At 23.7% G+C, this 23,268-nt stretch overlaps 10 protein-coding genes across 10 annotated transcripts; 7 read left to right on the top strand and 3 right to left on the bottom strand.

Annotated features, from left to right (window-relative positions):
• Window positions 1-2,235: 2,235 nt before the first annotated feature.
• SRAE_2000152700 (Sialin) lies at window positions 2,236-4,075 on the bottom strand (the record flags this gene model as incomplete). The annotated part of the gene is made up of 2 exons (XM_024652490.1): window positions 2,236-3,743; window positions 4,000-4,075. 2 exons carry the CDS (start codon window positions 4,073-4,075, stop codon window positions 2,236-2,238), a joined length of 1,584 nt encoding a protein of 527 aa, XP_024506061.1.
• A 3,407-nt stretch (window positions 4,076-7,482) lies between these two features.
• Window positions 7,483-9,027, top strand: SRAE_2000152600 (Hypothetical protein; the record flags this gene model as incomplete). Its single annotated transcript, XM_024652489.1, has 1 exon — window positions 7,483-9,027. The coding sequence occupies one exon, from the start codon at window positions 7,483-7,485 to the stop codon at window positions 9,025-9,027; it is 1,545 nt and encodes a 514-aa protein (XP_024506060.1).
• Window positions 9,028-9,245: 218 nt separating this feature from the next.
• SRAE_2000152500 (Cyanate lyase, C-terminal domain and Cyanate hydratase family and Lambda repressor-like, DNA-binding domain-containing protein) lies at window positions 9,246-9,816 on the bottom strand (the record flags this gene model as incomplete). Its single annotated transcript, XM_024652488.1, has 2 exons — window positions 9,246-9,416; window positions 9,472-9,816. The coding sequence occupies 2 exons, from the start codon at window positions 9,814-9,816 to the stop codon at window positions 9,246-9,248; spliced, it is 516 nt and encodes a 171-aa protein (XP_024506059.1).
• Window positions 9,817-10,662: 846 nt separating this feature from the next.
• SRAE_2000152400 (CAP domain-containing protein) lies at window positions 10,663-11,210 on the top strand (the record flags this gene model as incomplete). Its single annotated transcript, XM_024652487.1, has 2 exons — window positions 10,663-10,752; window positions 10,803-11,210. The coding sequence occupies 2 exons, from the start codon at window positions 10,663-10,665 to the stop codon at window positions 11,208-11,210; spliced, it is 498 nt and encodes a 165-aa protein (XP_024506058.1).
• A 997-nt stretch (window positions 11,211-12,207) lies between these two features.
• Window positions 12,208-13,290, top strand: SRAE_2000152300 (Hypothetical protein; the record flags this gene model as incomplete). Its single annotated transcript, XM_024652486.1, has 1 exon — window positions 12,208-13,290. One exon carries the CDS (start codon window positions 12,208-12,210, stop codon window positions 13,288-13,290), a length of 1,083 nt encoding a protein of 360 aa, XP_024506057.1.
• Window positions 13,291-13,538: 248 nt separating this feature from the next.
• Window positions 13,539-14,203, top strand: SRAE_2000152200 (Peptidyl-tRNA hydrolase ICT1, mitochondrial; the record flags this gene model as incomplete). The annotated part of the gene is made up of 5 exons (XM_024652484.1): window positions 13,539-13,589; window positions 13,632-13,668; window positions 13,716-13,915; window positions 13,962-14,080; window positions 14,122-14,203. 5 exons carry the CDS (start codon window positions 13,539-13,541, stop codon window positions 14,201-14,203), a joined length of 489 nt encoding a protein of 162 aa, XP_024506056.1.
• Window positions 14,204-14,349: 146 nt separating this feature from the next.
• On the top strand, window positions 14,350-15,824 carry SRAE_2000152100 (Major facilitator superfamily and Major facilitator superfamily domain, general substrate transporter and Major facilitator superfamily domain-containing protein; the record flags this gene model as incomplete). Its single annotated transcript, XM_024652483.1, has 2 exons — window positions 14,350-14,375; window positions 14,420-15,824. The coding sequence occupies 2 exons, from the start codon at window positions 14,350-14,352 to the stop codon at window positions 15,822-15,824; spliced, it is 1,431 nt and encodes a 476-aa protein (XP_024506055.1).
• An 849-nt stretch (window positions 15,825-16,673) lies between these two features.
• SRAE_2000152000 (Hypothetical protein) lies at window positions 16,674-18,050 on the top strand (the record flags this gene model as incomplete). Its single annotated transcript, XM_024652482.1, has 1 exon — window positions 16,674-18,050. The coding sequence occupies one exon, from the start codon at window positions 16,674-16,676 to the stop codon at window positions 18,048-18,050; it is 1,377 nt and encodes a 458-aa protein (XP_024506054.1).
• A 989-nt stretch (window positions 18,051-19,039) lies between these two features.
• On the bottom strand, window positions 19,040-20,917 carry SRAE_2000151900 (Septin-2; the record flags this gene model as incomplete). The annotated part of the gene is made up of 3 exons (XM_024652481.1): window positions 19,040-20,457; window positions 20,509-20,596; window positions 20,732-20,917. 3 exons carry the CDS (start codon window positions 20,915-20,917, stop codon window positions 19,040-19,042), a joined length of 1,692 nt encoding a protein of 563 aa, XP_024506053.1.
• Window positions 20,918-21,339: 422 nt separating this feature from the next.
• On the top strand, window positions 21,340-23,244 carry SRAE_2000151800 (Kinesin-like protein KIF2A; the record flags this gene model as incomplete). Its single annotated transcript, XM_024652480.1, has 4 exons — window positions 21,340-21,462; window positions 21,514-22,050; window positions 22,090-22,836; window positions 22,882-23,244. 4 exons carry the CDS (start codon window positions 21,340-21,342, stop codon window positions 23,242-23,244), a joined length of 1,770 nt encoding a protein of 589 aa, XP_024506052.1.
• Window positions 23,245-23,268: the final 24 nt, after the last annotated feature.

Below are 23,268 nucleotides of genomic sequence, written 5' to 3'. Positions count from 1 at the left end.
CGAAATTTACATAAAAATATTCCCCAATTTTGCCCTCAACTTTGACAGCTCATAGCTCATGAAATTTTAAGTTTAGAATATTGTTGATTATATTCAAAATTCATCCCATTTCAAGGGCTATCGAATGACTATAGTGGCATATTCAAATTCAAAAAAAAGTTGTCTATTTTTGGTCACAGTTTTAGAGGTAAAATCAGAAATCTAGAAAATTTTCAGCCAATTTCTGAATCTTTGAAAATAATAAAGCTATAACTATGAAAATTATTAATCTAGAATAACTTTTGAAAAGAAATCGAATGAAACTAGTCCCATCTTCATAGGGTCATTATTTGCTGAGATACTGAAAAGTCGGGAACAATGAATATTTTAGAAAAATTTCCGCCCTTGGTCATATCTTGCTTCAAAATCATGATAAATGAAATCAGATTTCTGCAATCGTCTTTAATTGAGTTTTCAAATGGGGTCTACTTTCAAAATTTTTTTATACCTTTAATAACTTTCGAGATATAAAAAAATGGTGACAATGGATTACGCGCGAAAAAGTACCAAGTTTCATATCTTAAAAACGGTTGAAAATTTAAAATTCTTTTCAACGTAGGGTATACCTTAAATCACGAAAGAAGCACAGCGCAACATGTTTCATAGTTCTGTGACCACATAAACTTGAGTTATTACACAATTCTTAAAACTTTTTTCAAAACACATTTCTTATCATAACTTCATTTTTAGAAGTCCTATAAAGATGTAAATAGGCTTTATGAATTTCTCGTAAAAAATTGAGCTAGAATAAAGTATTTATTTTTTAAATTTACAATATTATCATAGAAGTCGAAATTTACATAAAAATATTCCCCAATTTCGCCTTCAACTTTGAATCCTTATAACTCCTGAAGTTTCAATTTTATAATATTGTTGATTATATTCAAAATTCATCCCATTTCAAGGGCTATCGAATGAATATAGTAGTTTATTTAATTTCCAAAAAAAGATGTTCTTCTTTGTTTACATTTTTAGAGGTAAAATCGGAAATCTAGAAAATTTTCAGCTAATTTTTATATCTCTGAAAATAATAATGTCATAGCTGTAAAAATTAATATTCTAGACCTACTTTTGAATAAAAATCGAATGAAACTAGTCCCATCTTCATAGGATCATTATTTGATGAGATACTGAAAAGTGGGGAACAATGAATATTTTAGAAAAATTTCCGCCTTTGGTCATATCTCGCTTCATAATGAAGATAATAACAATCAGATTTCTGCAATCGACTTCAAATGAATTTTCAAGTGGGGGCCACCTTCAAAATATTTTTATACCTTTAACCTTTTTCGAGATATAAAAAAATGGTGACAATAGATTACGCGCGAAAAAATACCAAGTTTCATATCTCAAAAACGGTTGAAAATTAAAAGATTTTTTCAACGTAAGGTATACCTTAAATTATGAAAGAAGCACAGCGCATCAAGTTTCATGTTTCTGCGATTTCATTAACTTGAGTTTTTGTTAGATTCTTAAAACTTTTTTTATAACATATTTCTTATTATATCTTCATTTTAAAAAGTCCTATAAAGATGAAAATAGGCTAAATGAATTTGTCGTAAAAATTTGATCTAGAATAAATTATTTATTTTTAAAATTTACGATTTTATCATCGAAGTCGAGATTTAAAAAAAATATTCCACAATTTCGCCTCTCAACTTTGAATCTTTATACCTCCTGAAGTTTCAATTTTATAATATTGTTGATTATATTCAAAATTCATCCCGTCTCAAGAGCTATCGAATGACTATAGTTGCATAATCAAATTCCAAAAAAAGTTGTTTTTTTTAATTTTTATAAAAAAAATGTTTTAATTACTTACTTTACTTTATTTATTCTTTTTTTAGTATTAAAAATTTTTATCAAACCAACATTGTAATTTAAAAAAGAATATACATATTTATATTATTCAAATATTCAAAAATAATTTCTAGAACGTCAGTGACTTTAAAATTAAGCCGTCAAATGATTTTCAATAAAGAGGTCATTATTAAAAAAAATCTTTACATTTTTTTTAGAAATTTCAAAAATTTATCAATTGATAACTACTACCAACTTTATCAATATGATCAATATTAAAATGAAAAGATTAAATAAAAAAAATAACTTTATAAAAGAAAAAAACTTTTAATATCAAATTAATTAATATTCAAATAAAAATGAAATAAAAATTAAAAGTAAAAATAAATTTAATTACTATGCATCTGATCGTTCTTTTTTAATATCTTGTAATAATACATCTCCTTCTTGTGGTGCCTCAAGTATAGTATCTTTATTTCCTCCACTTTTAGCCCAACTTTGAACATCACCTCTAATAAATATAGCATATATTATAGCTCCAGTAGTAAGGATACCAAAAGTAACCCAGAAAAATGATTGCCATTCTTCTCTACTACCAGTTGGTGTCATGATACCCATTAACATTGGTCCAAGAATTCCTGAGAAACTTGAAATAGTATTACCAACACCAAGTAAAGCTCCAGCAAAAGCAGGTGCAACATCAAGGTAACTAACAACAAATGATGAAAATTGAAAACCAGAAAGACCAACTGCCATTGTTATTAAAAGGATTGCTGGAATTGTTTGATTACAATCTAAATATCCGGCAATAACTAAAAGTGCTCCTTGTAAAACTAAAGCTATTAACATAAATAGACGACGGGTATTAATAAGAGATAAAATTTTCTTATTAATTATATTATCAACTAAAAATCCACCAAATTGAATTACTAAGAAGAAGGCAAAAAATGGTAAAGCTGATATGACACCTAAACTTTCTCTAGGTAATGAAAAAAGTTCATTCATCAGGGTTGGCATAACTCCCATCATAAGATAACTTCCAAAATCAGCAGCAAAATGTCCAAAATATATAGCCCATACAGGTGGAGAGAGTAAAGCTTTTCCCCATGGCATTGGTGGTGGTTTACCACTTTTTCCCATTGCACTTCTAATATGTTCTAGGAGGTAGTCTTTTTCAGCATCATCCATACCATTAGAATCATTTGGATTACTAGATGCTAACCAAAACCATAATCCACACCAAATAAAACCAAGAACACCAAATAGATAAAATATTGATGGCCATCCACCTAAAATTCCACTTGCACAGAGAACAGAAGAAATTGAAATACTAACTAAATTTCCAACTTGTAATCCAGCAAAAGTAATTCCAACAAGTATTGATCTTTCTTTTTCAGGAGCCCAAAAAGACCATAAAGTATGAATTGAAGGCATTACAACACCTTGTGAAAAACCAAGAATAGCTCTAACAACTATTAATGCATATAAACTTAACTGTGCTGCTGGTGGAGTAAAAATAGTTAAAAAAGAACTAACAAAAACAGCAACACCAATAACAATTTTTCCACCAAATTTTTGAGCAAGCATACCACCAACAATCTGTGAACATAAATATCCATAAAAAAAACTTCCTAATGCATTTCCTTGTTGTGGTTTATCCCATACAAATGGTCCATCAGCACCTTTCTCTTTTACAATATCTCCACCACATTTTGAGATCTTTTTTTGAGAAATTACCTCTGTTGTTTCATTAAAATTTGGTACATTTTTAGCATTCAATTCAATTGCTGTATGATTTACCATACAAACAATTCCAAGACTAAGATCAGATCGATGTGAATATGATATGGCACAGGCGAAGAATAATAATATTGCTAGTGTTAATCTTTTTGATCCCAAAAGTTCTGAAAAAAAAAGAAAATCAATTTTTTTTTATAAATAATACATAATTTAAGATTAAAAAAAACAATTTTTTATTTTTTTACTATTAAAAAATTCAATGTAAACTTGGGTAATGAAACTTTTGGCGTCTCCATGCCTCCGTGGCGCAATCGGCTAGCGCGTTCGGCTGTTAACCGAAAGGTTGGTGGTTCAAGCCCACCCGGGGGCGATCGTTTTTTAATAATTATTTTTTTTTTTTAATAACAAAAAAAAACTTACTTGGTACCGGAACAGGTGGTGGAGATGAATTTGTAAAACTTTTATTTTTTTCATCCAGCAATGTAGGATCACTCATGATTAGTTAATCTATAAAAAAAAAAATAATAAAATGTAATTAACGATAATAAAAAGATAAAATAAAGTACATTTCTTTTCTTCCTCGAAATAATAAATATTTTCTATGATATCAAAAAAAAAATTTTTTTTTTGTTACAATGAGAAAAAAATAAAAATGTATCCGTACCAATAAAATAAAATAAATAAATAGGATTACATCATTGAAATAATTTTAATTTCCTAGTTACTAATGACAAAGTACTTGTATACTTTTAAAGTGGTGTACTAAACACTTAACTTTAATATTAGATATCCTCACCATATGCTAAATAATAATAATATTATTATATATGACATTATATAATTAAATCTCAAAAATGTGATGACAAACAAAATAATATTATGAAGAAATTTTGAAAATGACATGAACACATATAAGAGAATATATTAAGTGACACCAAAGATAGCTAAATATGGAAAACAACATGTATGATAGATGTAATATAATATAATAGAAATATTTTAAAGAAGGATAAACTTTATAGTTAACGAATATATAATAATAAATTATAAATAGTACAATAAAAGAAACATTTTTGAAAAAAAAAAATTTTTTTTTTGATATAATTAATAAAAATAAAAGTTAAATTATTTTTAATTTAGTTATATTGTATTATAAAATAAAAAATAGTATACTTGAGAAAAAAAAAATTATAAAATCATATATTTTCACAGGATGATAGTAAAAATTTTTTTTTTAAATCATTGAATTGTATTTATCAAATGGGAATAAAGTTTATTCTTTACCAAAAGCTGTTAGAAAAAATTTTTAATAATAAAATGATAATAATTTAAAATAAATTTCTGTAGAGAGAATTAAAAAAAAAAAACATTCAAATCCAAATATTTTTCTAGCATAAATTATTTTATATTATTAAAAAAATAATATATATTATAAATAAATTTTTATACATATAATCAATTGTATTTTTTTTAATCTAAAATAGTGGACATATAATATTACATATATTTAAAAATGTCCAAAAATTCAATAACAATTATAATAAATAATGGAGAGACAAATAAAATGATTAAATGTGTATATATGTGAGGTAAATATTTTAATTGTGTACTTTTAATGTATATATTATCTTACTATACAAACAAAGATTTGATAATAATTTATTAATAAGGTATAACTATATAATAATTATGACGTATTATTTACTAATAATCTTTGTTATATACCATAATAATATATAGTATACTTCTTTAGATAAGATAAGTAGACTAGGTCCATAAAAAAAAATAATAAACTTAAGAATGCATTTTATTGTATGCATATATAAATATACTAATATTATAAGGTTAACATTCTACTTTATAGAAATGGCATTGTAAAAAAAAAAAAAATATTTTCGGCTGACCTTTGATATAAAAATAATTACTTGACAATTTATGAAACAACAAAGTTTTTACCAGATATATATATATATATATATATATATATATCTTAAATTTAAAAAAAAAATAATAATTTAAAATATGTAATTATAAAACAATATAAATATAAAGCTATTAAGGTTAAGAATGTTTTTAAATTAAAATAAGAATGATGCAATTTATATACATCCAAAGTCTAACTTTCATATTTATATGTATTTTGTCAAGTTAAACATTGTGATTTTTTTTGGAGAATTAAATAAAAATTTTCCTACACATTATACTTTTAGTTAAAAAGATGCTATATATCTATGAATAAAAATATTTTCTATATTATACAAAAGTTACATTAAAATTATCAAAATAAAAAAATAAAAAAAAATGTATATTTTGTGGATAATTCTTTTAGAAGGTAAAAATATTTATGTTTTTATAAATTTAAAATAAATAATATTATATTTTTTGAGATAAGATATATCATGATACAAAGATAATTAATATAAATAAATATTTTTTTTTTTTCTAAAAATAATTAAAAGATATGTAACAATATTTAATTTAGAAAAAAAATGCTTCTTTTTATTTAATTAATAAAAGAAATAATGGATATAAGAAGTAAGTTATATATATATATATATATATGTGAATGCATTTAACATAATTTGGTCAAGCATTCTATTTTAAAAAGTCTACTGATTGTGTCATTTTAACATAATAATAAAGGATCTTTGAATACTATTAGATATAACTTTACATGTTATATGTTGTATTAAAATACAACTAACTCATTTTTCTACCATTATATAATATATAATACATTCAGTCAGTCTTAAGATATAAATGTTAATTAAAAATGAAATTTTCTTCAATAACATTAATATGGACCATTTATTTTATAGTATATTGAGGAAGGTTTATCATTAAATATATATATTTAATAAAAATTTCCACATTATATTATGTTAATCCTTAACAACTTTTAGTAGGTAAATTTATTAATGAATGTCCTTTCTTTTTATCATCTAATATTAAAAAACAAACAAACACTCTCTTTATCTTTTTATTTTTTTTTATAAAATTAAAACAGACAATTACTAATAATAATTCTATTACTGAATACATCACCATCATACCATATCTTTTTAAATAATAAAATAATGAAAGCACTTAAGCAACAAAAATAAAAAGTATTAAGAAATTTTTTTTTTATCATCAAATATAAGAAAATATTTTTTTATAATCACTTTTACAAATAAAAGTACAACTTTATTATTAAACACAAAATTTAAAAAAAAAAAAAAATATTTAAATTAATTTTTGATCAAAAGATACAAAAAAATTTAAATTTTGTAACACTTAAACTTGTCTAACATTTTTATATAACAATTTAAATAGGTAATAAAAAAAAAAGAATGTCTATAATTTATCATTTAAATAATATTATTTGATACCTAATGATAATGGTGTAATTTTATAATAACTAATAATATGTACATATATACCCTGAGAATGTGTAATAAAATTTATCACAAATGATACAAAGTATACAAAATAAGTTTAGTGAAATTAATTTAATTATAAAAATTACTTTTGAAGTTAATTACATTATTATAACATATATTGGTTTTTTCTTTTCTTCTTTAAATTAAGTTATTATATCATTATTATATAATAAAATGAAACATTTCTTTTAAGGAGCAATTATCAGGTTATTTTTAAAATTATTTAATCAAATAAACATTACTTTTCTTTTTTTCGTTATCTCTATTCCATTTTTCTTGTAATAAAAAACTTTAGAGGTTTTTTTCTTTTTTTTTTTTTTTCTCTCAATTTCCTGTCAATATATATATATATTTAATACAAAAGAAAAGAAATTTCATTCAATTTAAAATAAAAGTAATGAATATTAATAATTTATAAATTAAATATTTCTAGGGGTTATATTGATAAAATTTTTATTTAGAAGAATAATTTAAAATAAAAATGTCTGATAGTAAGAAAAATGTTAAAGATGATTTATATACGTCATTTTATGAAATGTCAATTAAAACATATGGTGAAATTTCTCAAAAATCTACTCAAGATAAAAAAAAAGAAGAAGAAATTTTGAAGCATATTTTTAATGAACGTCAATTTAGGAGGAAATCAATTAAACCTGGACCACCAATTTATTTTAGTATTAATGAAAAAAATTTAATCAACAAATTCTATGATGATCTTCTTGATTATATAAAACAACGAAAACGTCAACCAGTATATATTTATAAAACATTTATTACATCTCTCAAATTGTACTGTACTCAGGGAAATATTGAAAATGATGGTAATTTTTATATTGAATTTTCAAAAGAATGGTTAAAAGATATAAAAAAGATAAAAAATTTTTTTGATAATTGTATTTTATCTTGTGATGAAAAAAATTTAGTATATGAAACAATAGTCCTACTACATCTCTACTTTACTTCACTAGATTTAAGAAATTTTGATTTAGATACTATTATTGGTCTACTACAATGTGTCTATTTTAATAGTCAGGATGATCGTGTTTTTAATTTTTTAAATAATACAATATGTGATGAATTTTTTTTATTCATTCCAGATGTTATTTATACAATATATAAAGGTATGAATTTTCAATCATATCCCTTAGATGTTGAACATTACTCTAAATCTAATGCAATGGCTTTTTGGATAAAACAAAAATATGAAGATGATTGTAAATTTTCATTTTCAAATGGAATTAATAAACCAATTATATTTAATAGAAAAAATATTTTTATAAAACAAAATGAAAAGGTAAATAAAATTAATCAAATCGAAAAAAATATTAAAATAAATGACAATAAAATTGAAGAAAGTAGATATCAAATAGGAAAAAAAAAATCTTTATGTTTTGAAGAAAAAGTTCGTGCAAAAAAGTATAGGAAAAAAAAATTAGAAGAGTTACTTTTATCTTGTGGTGATGAAAGTTCTTCAAATTATAGTACCAGTTGTCTACTTAAAATATCAGAAAAAAAGAAAAATGAAAAAAAAGAGAAACTAAAAAAACTTTCACCTATAAATCTTGAGGTATTGGAAAATGAAATTAAAGAAAAAAATTTTAATATAATCAGTGAAATAGAAGAAAATGATATATATTTTGATAAAAATAAAGAAAAAGTATTGGTACCAGGGACACCAGAAAAAATATTGATGGAAAGAAATTTATACAACAAAATAAAATATTATTCTAGTGATAATTTATCATTAAATAACAATTATGGAGATTTTGATGAGTTGGTACCGGAGACAGATAACGAATACATTGATCAGTTGTCTTCAAGTGGTGGGAGAAACAATTATTTTAACATTGATAGTGATAGAGAAATACAGGCAAGAAAAAGAGTATCATGCGATATTGTATCTGAAACGCCACCTTACAAAATAAAATGTAGAAAAATATCAAAAGAATCAAGTGGAATTTTACGTTTAGTTAAAAAAAATCTTTTCAAAAAATTTGAAGATGAACCTATTTCAAATTCTCTATAACATATTTATTTTTTAACCCATAAAATTATATATATATATATATATTTATATATATTAATATTAGAAAAATATACGTGTTTGTAAGACAAATAATAAACTTTTAAATTTTTCTTAATATATTAGTGTTTATTTATTTTTTTTTAACAGTAAAATTACAGTATTATTTTTGGTAAATTTCCATCTTAATGATAATATTATTTTAAGTAACCTTGATGTTGTCAAAACTTTTTGTACGGTAAATATTTTCCAGAAAATGTTAATTTAACTCTTTCAACACCATTAACTACTTCTTTTTCTACATTCATTTTAAAGTCAATTGCTGACATAATACCATCTCCGAAGTCTTCATGTACAATTTCTTTGATTGTTTCACCATAAACTTTTATAATCTAAAAATAAATATAATAATAAATAAATAAATAAGATATTTTTATTAAATATTACCTCATTTAATCGATAAACAAGTGGATCTTGACTTATATCTTTAGTAGCTCTAATTGGTGGTATTGTTAACCATGCATAGGCAGAATGTGGTAAACCAAAATGATTAACAACAGCTTTAGCAACATCTTCAGGCATAGCAAATTGTCCTAAACATGCAGCAATAAACCATTCTTTTGAAATATCTCTACTAACATAAAATTCTTTGAAACATCTTTCATACATATCTTTCCATGGTATATGATTATAAGTAACAAAAAGTTTTAGATATTCAGTGACATCATCTCTACTGTTAAAAAATTTAGGAGAATGTAAAAAACCATCATCAGGAATATCTAATTCTGACATAATTTTAAGAAAATATTAAAAATACAAGTAAAATGTTTAAAATGTTGTGATTTTATAGTGTTAGACTTTCAATGTTGACAAATTTAACTTATTTGTTTAAAATCTAACTTCTAAAAGGTCATCTATTGAAATGATCAAGGCTTTTTGTAGTATAAATGACTGTAATCAAATTATCTTATCAACACTTGATATTACTATAAGTTTTTTTTTTCTTATGTTACATAATAATAATGTTTGATTATGGAAAAAAAAGAAGATTTCTTTTAAAACAAATAAATTGAAAAACAAATAAAATAATTAATTCAGTAAATTAATTTAAAGTATTGTTAACTCTTATTATTATTATATATTCAACTATTACAAAAAATTAATCACCAACTTTGAAACGATTAACGTACAAATCCTTTTTTTTATATTTTTTAATATGTAAAATATATAAATAATATTTTAAATTATGATAATAAAAGGTAAAAATTCTGCATATTTTCAATCAAAAAAATTTTTTTTGTATATAAATGTGAAAATTTTACTATGAAATTGTATCCTATGAAATTTCAATACTTCATAATACTTATTAATGTAAACTTTTACTCCTACATAAAAAAATTTTTGTAAGAAAATATAACAAATTAAATAAAAGTTATTTTTGATGTAATAAAAGTTATCTTGTTTTATCAGCTAAGTAAATTATTAATATGCAAGAATAACTAAGATTGTTGGTTTCCTGTAATTTTTTTGTTGTTTAAACCAAAATACTTTTTTTGTGTACTTATAAATGCTTAAATAAACAGATAAAAGTGTATAAAACATTGTATTTTTTCATATTTAGTAACAAAATAAAAAAAGATGAATACCTTCATTAAAATAATCATTTCTATTGCTATTATTGGTGGTTTAACCTCAGCAGCAGTCAATGTTGAAGAATTAAGAAAATATGTAAGTTTAATTATACCTGATCTATTGATAAAAATGATTAAAAATTTAAGTATCTTCAAGAGACAAATAAATATCGTGTTCTTCATCAAGTTCCACAAGTTGTTGTTAATGCTACAATTCAAAAAGGAGCTCAAGATTGGGCTAATTATTTAGCTAACACAGTTAAGGGACTTAAACATAGTTCCAGTGGATTTGGTGAAAATCTTGCATATGCCTCATCATCAATAGCCAAGAATGCCGTTAAAATGTGGTATGATGAAGTTCAATATTATGACTTTTCTAAACAAGGTTTTACCTCAAAGACAGGACATTTCACTCAATTAGTATGGAAAAATTCTAAACAAGTTGGTTTTGGTATAACTGAAAAAAATGGAATTGTTTATGTTGTCTGTAGATACTCTCCACCTGGAAATTACCTTGGCCAATTTGAAAAGAATGTATTCCCAGCTAAAAAGTAAACAATTATTTTTTTAATCAATCAAAATTTTTTTTTAACTCATTTTGTAATATTTAAAGCTTTAAAAACAATTTTTTTTTTAAATTTTAAAATAAAATTTTTGTGTAACTAGTATTTTGTTGAAAATAAACAATAACTATCTCTGTAATTAATATAAAATTACAAATTTAGTGATTCATTTAAAATAGATAAAAAAAACAAAATTGACACAAAATGTTTGCTATAATTTAAATATATAACTTGTTTTGGTATCCACTACTATAGACAATATATTGTATTTGCACTTTGATTTGTAAAAGATTAAAATACAATTTTAATATTTACTATAACAGTACAAATTAATGTGAAAAAAAAAGAATATTAAAATATAGAGTGATACAAATAGTTAGGTTAATTTTTATAAATTACTTAACGTTAATTAGAAATTTTTGAATATACTTTGCACTGTAAATACACATGTAGTACAATTTTTTTTGCCAAAAAAATATACATTTACTACAATTAAGAATAATAATAATTGTACAACAATTTTATTTTAAAATAAATTAATGTTAAATTATTTTATGTCATTTTTTTTTTTAAAAATATATTACACAACCTTATATGATTGATAAGTTAATAAATATTATCTTTGATATGTTACACATTTTTAGTATAGATAAGAAAATATAATATTGTAATGATTATTTTAATTTTTTTTTTTTATGAAGGCCAAATGTAATAAGATGACTTTTTTTTTAATCATGCTAATTTTTTAAGTAGACAATTATTTTTTTGGGAAATGTTTACATAGTTTATACCAAACAAGTTTTACCGTTTATGTCATTACTTTTTTTTTGCTCACGATCTTTAAACTTTTTTTATATATTTTATTTATATATTTTTTTAGTGTCGTTATTTCTTTTTTTTTTTTTTTATTAAATTTACTAGTATAATACTATAATTCTTGAAAGGGAGGTCATTTATTTTATTTAACAATCATCTCAATAAAAGATCATATGGAATCACAGTTTAATGAAATTTCTTCAACTGACGGTAATTCAATGAAATTTGAAGAGGTGTTAGAAAAAGATTTTGAAGTGAATGTTAATACAAACTTATTTAATATAAAGAATGGAGTCTTGAAAAAAGAGAGTACTGATGATTATAGAAATATAAATGATCATTTAAAAATAAAGGATCAGGAATGTATAAATGATAAAAGTACAAGATTAAGAAGTCATTCTACTTCAATAAATTATGGGAAAGCTCCTGGACGTAAAAAAACACATCCTGTATGGATATTTTTTAAAGATTTAAAAGATGAGAATCCTGATGAAATTGGTGTTATATGTTTACACTGTAATTGGAAAGGTATAGATAAAAGTCCAAATAATCTTCAAATACATTTAAAAAAATTTCATATAAATGATGGAGTTTATACTAAATACTGTGACACTTTAGCTACTATTCCTATACACCCATATGCCAGAAGAAAAGGAGTATCATCTAATAGTAGTAGTAGTAACAGTAGAATATCAAATTCATCAATGCCAAGAAGATTAAATGATTGTAGTAGAATTAATACTTACCAATTTGATCCTCCAAATATACCAACATTTAATCCATTACTCAATTCAGTTATTATGGCACCTGGTATTAATATTCTTCCACAAAATATACTACCTCATATGACAAATAATCATCATAATAATCCTTTTGTTAACATATTTGATACAAATATTCCACTACCATCAAAAAAACCATTTTTATCTAATGATTTGGGTGTTTCAACATACAATGTTGGAACAGAAAATTTCTTTAGTAATCTTTTTAACATTGCCAGAGACATGAATATATCAATAACATACTCCTATAATAACCAAGACGAATTTATATTTTCCAGAAAGGATATCAACGACAAACCTAATAATTTCACAAAATCAGTAATCCTCAAAGATTATCCTTATGAAATAAAAGTTTATGAGAAAAACGAAAATCATGTTATTGAATGTGAAACATTTCAAAAAACTGATTGGCTTCAGATGCATTGGGCTTTACGTGGTAAAATTCAAAGTATTCTTTTTAATAATAATAACTAGGATATATTCTTTACCTTAAAATTTTTTTTATATAAATATTGCCATATTTGAATGTAACTAATTTGCACAAATATATGTAATGTTACAATTAATATTATATTTAGCTATTCAATAAATATATTGTCATTTGATACAAAAATGTTTTTACTGTTAAAATTATTTTTTAAAATGTTTATTTCTTAAAAAGATATTTGGTAATATATTATTATAATTTATTTAAATCATATTTTTACTAAAAAGTCTTTCTAATGATAAGAATAAATTTTATTTTTAATTATACACGAAACTTATGTTCAAATGTAAGAATAAATTTAAATATTACTTATTTTTAAGTTTTTTAGGTAAAAAATAATAGTAATAAACTTCAAATATCATTTCGTATGTTTTACAATTTTAAAAAAATAAAATAAAAAATTTTTTTAAAGCAAAAGTTAAAAAAGAATTTATACGTAGTAGTGGACCTGGAGGACAAAATGTAAATCAAGTTTCAACAAAAGTCCAATTAACCTGTCATATAGATGATGTATGTGGAATTACAAATGACTTAAAAGAGTATGTAAAAGAAAAACATAAATTAACAAAATATGGTGAAATAATTGTGGAATCAGATAAATTTAGAACTCAGGTATATTTTACCATTAAATAAAAATAATTTTTGTTAAAATTTGTAGAATGATAACAATGCTGATTGTTACCAAAAATTGTATGATATTTTTGAAAAGTATCATAAGGAATTGCAATTTATCAATAGAGTACCCACAAAAGAAGAGCTAAAATTTTTAGAAAAAAGGTATTAAAACTTTTGAATTATAAAAGATTTATTATTTATAGAGAAGAAAGAAAAGCAAAATATCGTTTAGAAGAAAAAAGAAGGAGAGCATTAAAAAAACAAAGTCGATCTACTGATTTTTAAACCTTTATTATTCTTTATATTTAATATAAATTATATTGTCATTAAAACTTTTTATATATCATTGCTTTTTTATCTTTTACATTGATAATATATTATTTTGTATATTTAAAATAAACTTAGATAATTTAGTATATCTTTTTTTAAAGATGGAATTTGATTTACCTGATAATGTGTAAGTTAATAAATATTTTTCTAATATTTACTTTTATATTATAGTCAAAATGTTTCAACTAAATTATCAAGTTCAAAAGAAATAATTTATTGTATCATTCTTCAATTATTATGTGGTATTCAGATATCAGTATTTTTTACATCTATGTGGCAATATATAGTATCAATTGTTCCATCATTTTCAATGCATTTTTATGGACTTTTAATTGCTATATTTAGTGTTGGTCAGGCTATATCATCTCCAATCTATGGTGGTTTAAGTAATAAATTAGAAACACGAAATAGTTTAGTTATTTTTGCTTTAATTTTAATGGCTTCAGGAAATTTTTTATATGGATGGTTAATAAATTTAGATAAAGATTGGGTTGGAGTTGCTGCTGTTGTAGCAAGACTTTTTGTTGGTTTTGGTAATGGAATTTTAAGTGTTATAAGAGCTTTCATTGCAACTGTTGGTGATAAAAAAAAGAGAGCCAGTAATATTGCTGCTGGTATGGGATCATTTGTTCTTGGTATTGCTTTAGGTCCCACAATACCAATGATTTTTTCTATTTTTGGTTCTAAAGGTTATCGATCAATGGGTATTGTTATTAATTTATATACAGCTCCAGCCTATTTTAATGTTATTGTTTTTTTAATAATGATAATAATATTAATATTTTTTATTGATCTTTCTGACAAACATTTATATTTTTCGGATGATGTTTCATTATGTTCAAAAAATGATGATGATTCAGAAAATGTTAGTAATATTGTACAAAATAAAATTCGCCTAATTCCAACAATATCATGTATTATTCTTTATGTTTCAATACAATGTGTATCAACAAATGATGAAGTTATAGCAGCACCATATACTATAGCAATGTATAATTGGAATAGTACAGAGGCAGTTAGATATAATGGAATATTATTAACATTTTGTTGTTTATTAAGTCTTGTATTTTATGGTTTAATAGCATGGGGTCCATTGTTACATTCTGATAAAAGAAAAGTTATTTTATGTGGTTTAATTATGTTTATTACATATCATGCTGCAAATATGCCATGGCCATTTTATGATGGTCCACTTAATTATATTCCTGCAAATGCTACCAGTCTTGATGAAGTAGGAGGATGTCTAAGATCATATAAATGGTGTGAAAATGCTAAACGTGTACCATTATATGTATATATAATTAGTGAAATAATTGGATTTGGATTAGGGTACCCATTAACTTCAGCACCATTAGGAGCATTATACTCTGAAATACTTGGTCATTGTAAACAAGACTTTATGCAAGGTGTAATGGAATTTTTTGGATCAATGGCACGTTGTTTAGGACCAATATTATCAACATATCTTTTTGAAACTACTGGATATAAATATGCAATGGGTTTTCAAATAATTATATTATCATTTTCTTTTTCATTATTTGTTATATTTTATAATAGGTTAATATCTGCACATTAATATGTTTATATTAAATATATTAAATAAATTGTTTTAAATTTTGATAATATATTATGTATTTCTTTCTTTATAACTAGTACATCATATGTTTTTTTTTTAATATGAAAGACATTTTCACCCTAAAATGTTTTTGAATGGAAAAGTATAATTATCATATATGATAGATTAATTTAGATACTATTATAATATGTTTGAGTTAATAAAAGTATTTTAACATTAGGTTAAAAAACTTTTTTTTTTTTATTAATATATATATATTATGTATAAAATTGTAACAATTCTGTCCTTGAAAAAAGTTTTGTTTTTTAAATAACTTTGTTGTATTATTATTTTCTTAAAATCACTTTAATTTTAAAATTATTTAAATAGAATTATATTAAAACAATAATAAATGTTATCTTTTTTTTTGATGTCATAAATTTAATTTTTAGTCTTAAGTTTTATATAGTAAAAAAAAAAGGTGATTAAATAAAATTGTTATCACAAAAAGTATTTGATTACGTCTAATTATTGTCTGTTTTTTTTTTATTTATTATATATACCACATTCCAACAAAAATAACTCATATGTATAGTTATAAAATATTTATATAAAAAAGTATAAATCTTTTTGTAATACGTATATTATTAATTTAATCATTTTTTTTTAATAAATTTAACTTATATTTCTATTTTCAGTTAAAGTTTTTTGTTTAATATGGAGGATAATACTTTAATGCGACTATCCTTAGGTCAGGATCATATATTATGGAATGTTATCAATAACTTAACATTAGATGGTGTAAATAATTTTAGTAGGACTTGTAAATATATTAACAATATACTATATGAAATAAAGTACACTAAATCGATGAATATAGTTGCTAAAGGTTTTACATTTGATCATAGTGATGAACATGTAGATGATTTTATTAGAAGAATGAAAAATAATCCTTGTGATTCTTTTGAAATAACAATTTTTTCTGATTCATTAATAACTGGAGTTGGTACATATGATTTGACTGGAAGAATTTCTTTTAATTCAGATCGTTCAAGAAAATTTGTTAAAAGAATGATACCATTATTTAAAGAATCAGATAAAGTGAGGAGTTTAAAAATTATATTAACAAGAAACTTTCATGATAATGGAGCAATTTTTGAAGTATTAAAAAACACTGAAAATAATAGTATTGTTAAAATTCAATTTAGTATTATTTTATATGAATATACCAGAAATTTAACAAATATTGGTCTTAAAATATTTTCTGGATTCAAGAATTTAAGAATCATTGAAATTTTATTGGGAAGTGATAAAAATTTACCAATGTATGAATATTTAATTAATTGTATTCCTAATAATAGTAGGTATACCTTAACTTTTATCCTAACAAATTATACAATATTTAATAAGGATGATATTCATTTAAAACTTGTTAAATTAGCTGGTACAAGAAAAATAAAATTAGGAATAATTGATAATAGTTATTCTGATGCAAGAAAATTACTTCATTGGTTAAGTTCTTTAAATCAAAATTGTCTTCAAAAAATTGTCAAACTACATATTCGTGCCGAAATGTATCAAATATTAAATGATTATCTTTTAAATGTTCTAAAAATGGAAAATCTTGAATCACTATCATGTATTTTATTTGGTGATCGTGGAAATGCATCTGATGTAGCTTTTATTAAAAGATATCTAAGAAATGAAACAGGTGGTTTTACTAATTTACATCATTTAAAAAAATTAAAACAAGTTAGATGGTATCATCCATATCCTCCCAGATCTGACATTGTCTTCACACAATATCTCAATAATTCTTCTTTTGGATTTTATGCTTTTATTCAAACTTTACCAAGTACAGTTGAGAGCTTGTATGTTAATGGAGTAAAAGTTATGGATTCTATATTTACAGAAAAAATTAATTTTTATCTACCAAATCTTGTTTATTTACATCTTTCACAAATACAATATTTAGGTAGAATGTGTCTTTATGAATTAAAAAATCTAAAATATTTAATTTTTCATGACTGCCATGTTTCTGAAATTCCTGATTCTGTCAAAGCTTTAGGAGTTTTTCGCTGCAAAAATGAAGGCTGTACAAATTTGTACAATGAATGGATAAGGTATATTGATCATATACATAAGTTTCGAAAAATTCACGAATACTTGGAACATCCATCTGGACGTATATTTTTCAATGATATAAAAGATGCCTGTATAATTTCTACAGCTTTTCATTCATTATAGTTATTCTTATTTTTAATTCTAAAGATTATTTACAAAATTTTACTATTAATAAATAATTTTTTAAAAAGTTTTTTTTTGTAAAATTATTTATTGAAATTATATTTATTTTTTTAACTTTAGTAATACAGTAAATAATATGAAAATATTCTGAAATTGTTAGTAAGTAAGGTGCTAGAAAAATCGAACATTGTACAATAAAATAAATATATTGATTCACTGATATCCCTAAATATATACAATGGTTGAATTTCAGAACTGGTGTCCCTTGTTGTACTTCCGTTCACCCACCTTGGCTTCGTCTATTTCCACGACGATGCCTTCTCTGCCGATGACAAAATCTTTGCTTTCCAAAGCATTTTTTCTTATCAGATTGGTATATTTATCATTTCTTAATACTTTCTTATAAAAAAATAAAAAAATTTTTTTTTTCAAAAGTTCAAATTTTTTTATGTTAGAAAAAGTAAAAAAAATTTTAAAAAATTTTATTTAAAAAAGTTATTTGAGTGGTCTTCAACTTTAAAATAGATCCTTAGTTTTGATTAAATAATTTTGTTAAAATTTATTATCAAATATCAATTCTCAAATCATTTTACCTTTTTTTGATTACTTTTTAAAAAAAATACTTTTTTGATAAAAATGGGTTGTTTTTTTTAATGATTTTATAATAAGATTAAAAAAAGTTTTATTTATGTGATAAAAAAATTTTTTTTTGCCTTTTATTTTCTTTTTTTCTCCTTTTTTTTCTTATAATTTTTTGTTCTTTAGTGAAGAAAAAAAATTTTTTTTATTTGATTTACCATGTTTTTTTATGTCAGAGAACTAAGAAAATTTTAAAAAAAATTTTATTTAAAAAAGTTATTTTAGGGAACACCAGATCTAAAAGAAATTCTATACAATTTGTTAAAAGAAATATATATAATGTAAATTTGTTTAGCTGTAAATAAATATAAAAGAAAAATTAAAAGTTGTTCTATTTTTGCTGGACTTGCTTATATCTTTACTAGTTTACTTGAAGATCTTTCAACACCTTTTTGAAGTTTACGCTTCTCTTCTTCAAGTAGAGCAATTTGTTCATCTACATGTTTGATTTCTGAATAAATTGTTTCCTCAAATTCTCGTTGTCGCATATTTAAATAATCTTCACGATCTTTAAGTTCTGATTCTTTTTTAGTTACCTTTTCAGTAAAATCATTTTGATGCTTCTCCTGACGTTTTCTCATTTCTTCCTGTTTACTGTTTTGTCGTTCCATTAACATTTCCATCATTTTTGGTCCCATATCACCATCTTTCATATTCATTTGTAAAAGTTTTCTTTTACGGTAGTTTTCATACATCTCTTGATGAGTTGATTCTCTAAGAGCATCAATATTAAGACGAAGAAGAGCCTCACGCATTTTTACAAAATCACAATGTTCTTCATTTTCAACTTCAACTACTCCCCAAGGATATTTTCTAGCACGTACTTGTTTTCCATTTTCACGTGTAACAAAATCAGTACTTCCAATTACGGCAAATGGAACAATATTGTTAAAATTTTTATTTGCCAATTTTACTGTATCATCATCTGTTGGAAATTTATAAATAGATATAGAATTTGCATTAAGTTCTTCAATGATTTTCTCTTTAAGTGTCATCAATTCATTTCTACAGGTAGTATCAGCTTTACCAATTACAGGAATAATATTAACTCTACTAGAAAGAGCTTTCATAGTTTCAATATCAAGAGAACGTAATCCATGCCCTGTTGGAGAGATAAAAAAAAGACAGGCATGAATTCTTGTATCATCATAATATGTCATACATCTTTTAACTTTTAATTCTTCTTTCAAATATTTTTCAAATTGATCATCAATATAACTAGTAATTAATTTTGTTCCATGATCCTTATCAAACATATGATCACCATAACCAGCAGTCTCAATAATTCTTAATTTACAAGTTACTGTTCCTTCAGTTATTTCACATTGGCTAACACAAAGTTCAAGTTGACGTAATTCACCATTACAAGGATCAAGATCAGAAAATTTTCTATTAAAAAGTGATTCAATAAGAGTTGTCTTACCAATACCAGTCTCTCCAACACACAAAATATTAAATTGAAAACGAAGATTATCGGCACGTTTAGTTAATTGATAAGGTAAAGTATCAATTCCAACAAATCCATCAGGCTTTAAAACTGGAATGTCCTCAATTTTACTTTGATCATGCTTTGAAGAAGTACTTTTAGAAAAACTACTTTTTTCACTTTCGTTAATCATTGTAAGAACACTATCAACTACCTTTGAGAAGTCACCCTCTTTGGAATTTTCAAATAAATTAGAATAAAGGTTTTGTGAACTTTCTGCTCTTTTATCTAAAGAGACTTTTTCAGAATTAGGACTAGAGAGAAGATAAGTACTTAGAGGTCCTTGAAAAATGATTTAATTATTATAAATAAATATAGAAAAATGTTACTTACTATTTTTACGAACTGGAGTCCTTGATTCTTTTATGTTTCGAAGGTTAGTTGATGAACGGACAACAGCAACATCTTTTTGTAGAGAATGCTGAAAAACATTTAATTAAATAGTTGTAAAAATTATTATAACTATAATATACATATGTTTCATACAAAAACAATTGTAAAAAAATAAAGAATCAAAATAAAATTTGGTAAAAAACAAAGTTAAAAAAAAAATTACCTTATCAACAGATGTCATTGAAGTTGTAGACGTAACCACATTAGAGGATTCACAGTTCGACTTACTAAATGAATTTCTTTTCCCACGAAAATTTCCAAAAATACTTTCAAAACGATGTTTTGGAGATTTTCTTTTAGCTTCATTTTCCTTGTTACAAGAAGATAGTCTGGGAGATTTAGATTTCATAATGACTTATTAGTAGAATAGGTAAGTATGATAAAACAGTTTTTAGTATACTGGTTATTAAAGATCTACAATAAATAATTATAAATTACCAAAGTTTAGGAATGTCATAGATAAAAGAATGAAAAAAAAAGATTAAAAGAATCCATTGGTAAAAAGACTATAGAAATTTGTTGGTAAAAATTATATATTAAAGTATTATCTAATAGTTATATATGTATATATCAAAAGTATATGTCCTTTTTTGAAAAGGTAATAATCATGTATAGTATTATGCAAAAATTGGTGACAATGTGAATAAATTGTTTAGTTAAAAACAAAAGAATATATAAGATGATTTTATTACAGATTTTTTGTATTTATAATATCACGTTTTTTGTCTTCTTTATTTGTCCTTTTATTCTCAACTAACAACTGTAAGAATAATGGAAAATATTCAGATTGGAGCTAAAGTTTCAATTAAACGATCAGATGGATCTATTCAAGAAGCCGAAATTATTTCTATTAATCATCAAGATGAATTAGCAAAAGTTGTCTTTCTTGGCTCTGTAAGTTTTGTAAATAATTTATTTATTTTTATAATTTTTATGTTTTTTAAGAATAATACAAAACATTCTAAAATAGTTTCATTAGCTGAAATTAAATCTTTAAATCCAGATATTATGGTAGAAGGAAATGTACAGTTACCTGTTCCACAAACTAAAAATATTCGTCGGACGATTGGAAGATTTGAAAACAAGCCTACCCGACAAACTATAATTATAGATGAAAAAAAACCACGAATGTCATTGGTAAATACCACAAACGTTCAAATAGATAATAAAGAAAATGATCGAAAAGGAAACAATCTTTCATCATTAAATAACACAAGTTACACTGTTTTAATTGATCATGTACCTCGTCAAGAATTACCAAAATCTCACAAATACTTTACATACAACAAATTAATTTCTACAGAGGAAGATTCATTAATATATGAACAACTTAAGTATAGTGAGGATGCTTCTTGTGAGAAAAAGATGACTGTATACATTAGAGTTAGACCATTAAATAGTTCTGAAAAAAAGAAACAAGAAATTTCAACTGTTGCTGTACCGTCTACTGATCGTATTGTATTATTTTCACCTCAAATTAAAGTAAATATGGAAAAGTATATAACTCCTCATAATTTTAAGTTTGATGGTGTTTTTAATGAAAATGCTGAAACAGAAAGCATTTATAAAGTTGGATGTAAGCGACTTATATCAACTTTTTTTTCTGGAGAATGTGCAACATGTTTTGCTTATGGGCAAACTGGTAGTGGCAAGACATTTACTATGCATGGAAAGAGTGGAAAAAGTAATTTACAAGGCATTTATGGTATGGTATCATCTGATGTATTTGAAACTTTTAAAAAGCATTGTTATGGAAAAAAAGGTTTTTCTATAAAATGTGCATTTTTTGAAATTTATATGAATAAAGCTTACGATCTTTTGGATAAACGTAAAGAACTTCGGGTACAGGCAGATGGTAACAATCGTGTTCAAATACCTCAACTTACTAATCATGCTTGTAATTCGCCTCTGGATGTCTCACAGATTCTTCATCAGGGATCCCTTTTAAGGAGTTGTGGAAAAACTAAGTCAAATAAAGAATCTTCTCGTTCACATGCGGTATTTCAATTTATATTACATCAAGGAGATAATGTTTTGTCAAGATTAAGTTTGGTTGATCTTGCTGGTAATGAAAGAGGTATTGATGCTGGAAATGTTGATAAAGTTACACGAAATGAAGGAATTTCCATTAATACATCATTGTTGGCATTAAAAGAATGCATCCGTCACATGTCAAGTGGAATTGTTGATAGAATTCCATTTAGAAATTCTGCTTTGACACAATTTCTCAAAGATAGTTTTATTGGAGAAAATTCAAAATTATGTATGGTAAGTTTTTGATAATTTTATTATTTTAATTATATTTTTTTGTAGATTACCACTATTTCTCCCGCTATTGGCAGTTGTGATGCAACATTAAACAGTTTGAAATATGCGGAACAAGTTGTGCAGATTAACTTTAGAGATTCCATTTTACCAAGTCAACTTACATTTAGAAGGTTTGATACCAATGGTGAAGAAGAAGGTGAAACTTTCAGTACTTCAACAAAAGACAAAGATATGGATACTGAGCAGTTTTCAGATGACAGACAATCAGAAATACAGTCATTAAAATTAACGTTTCAAAATGCATTAACAGAATTGGAAGAAATAAATAGTCTTTTTTTGACTCCGGGTGGACAAGTTACTGCATCAGTGAAACTCAAGCTGCTTAAATATAAATTTAATCTAATGTAGTAAATATAATGACATTTTTGATTT

Source organism: Strongyloides ratti (genome assembly GCF_001040885.1).
Source record: "Strongyloides ratti genome assembly S_ratti_ED321, chromosome : 2".
Taxonomy (NCBI): Eukaryota; Metazoa; Nematoda; class Chromadorea; order Rhabditida; family Strongyloididae; genus Strongyloides; species Strongyloides ratti.
Note: the sequence above shows the minus strand (reverse complement) of the source record. Positions and strands in the feature narration are given on the sequence as shown.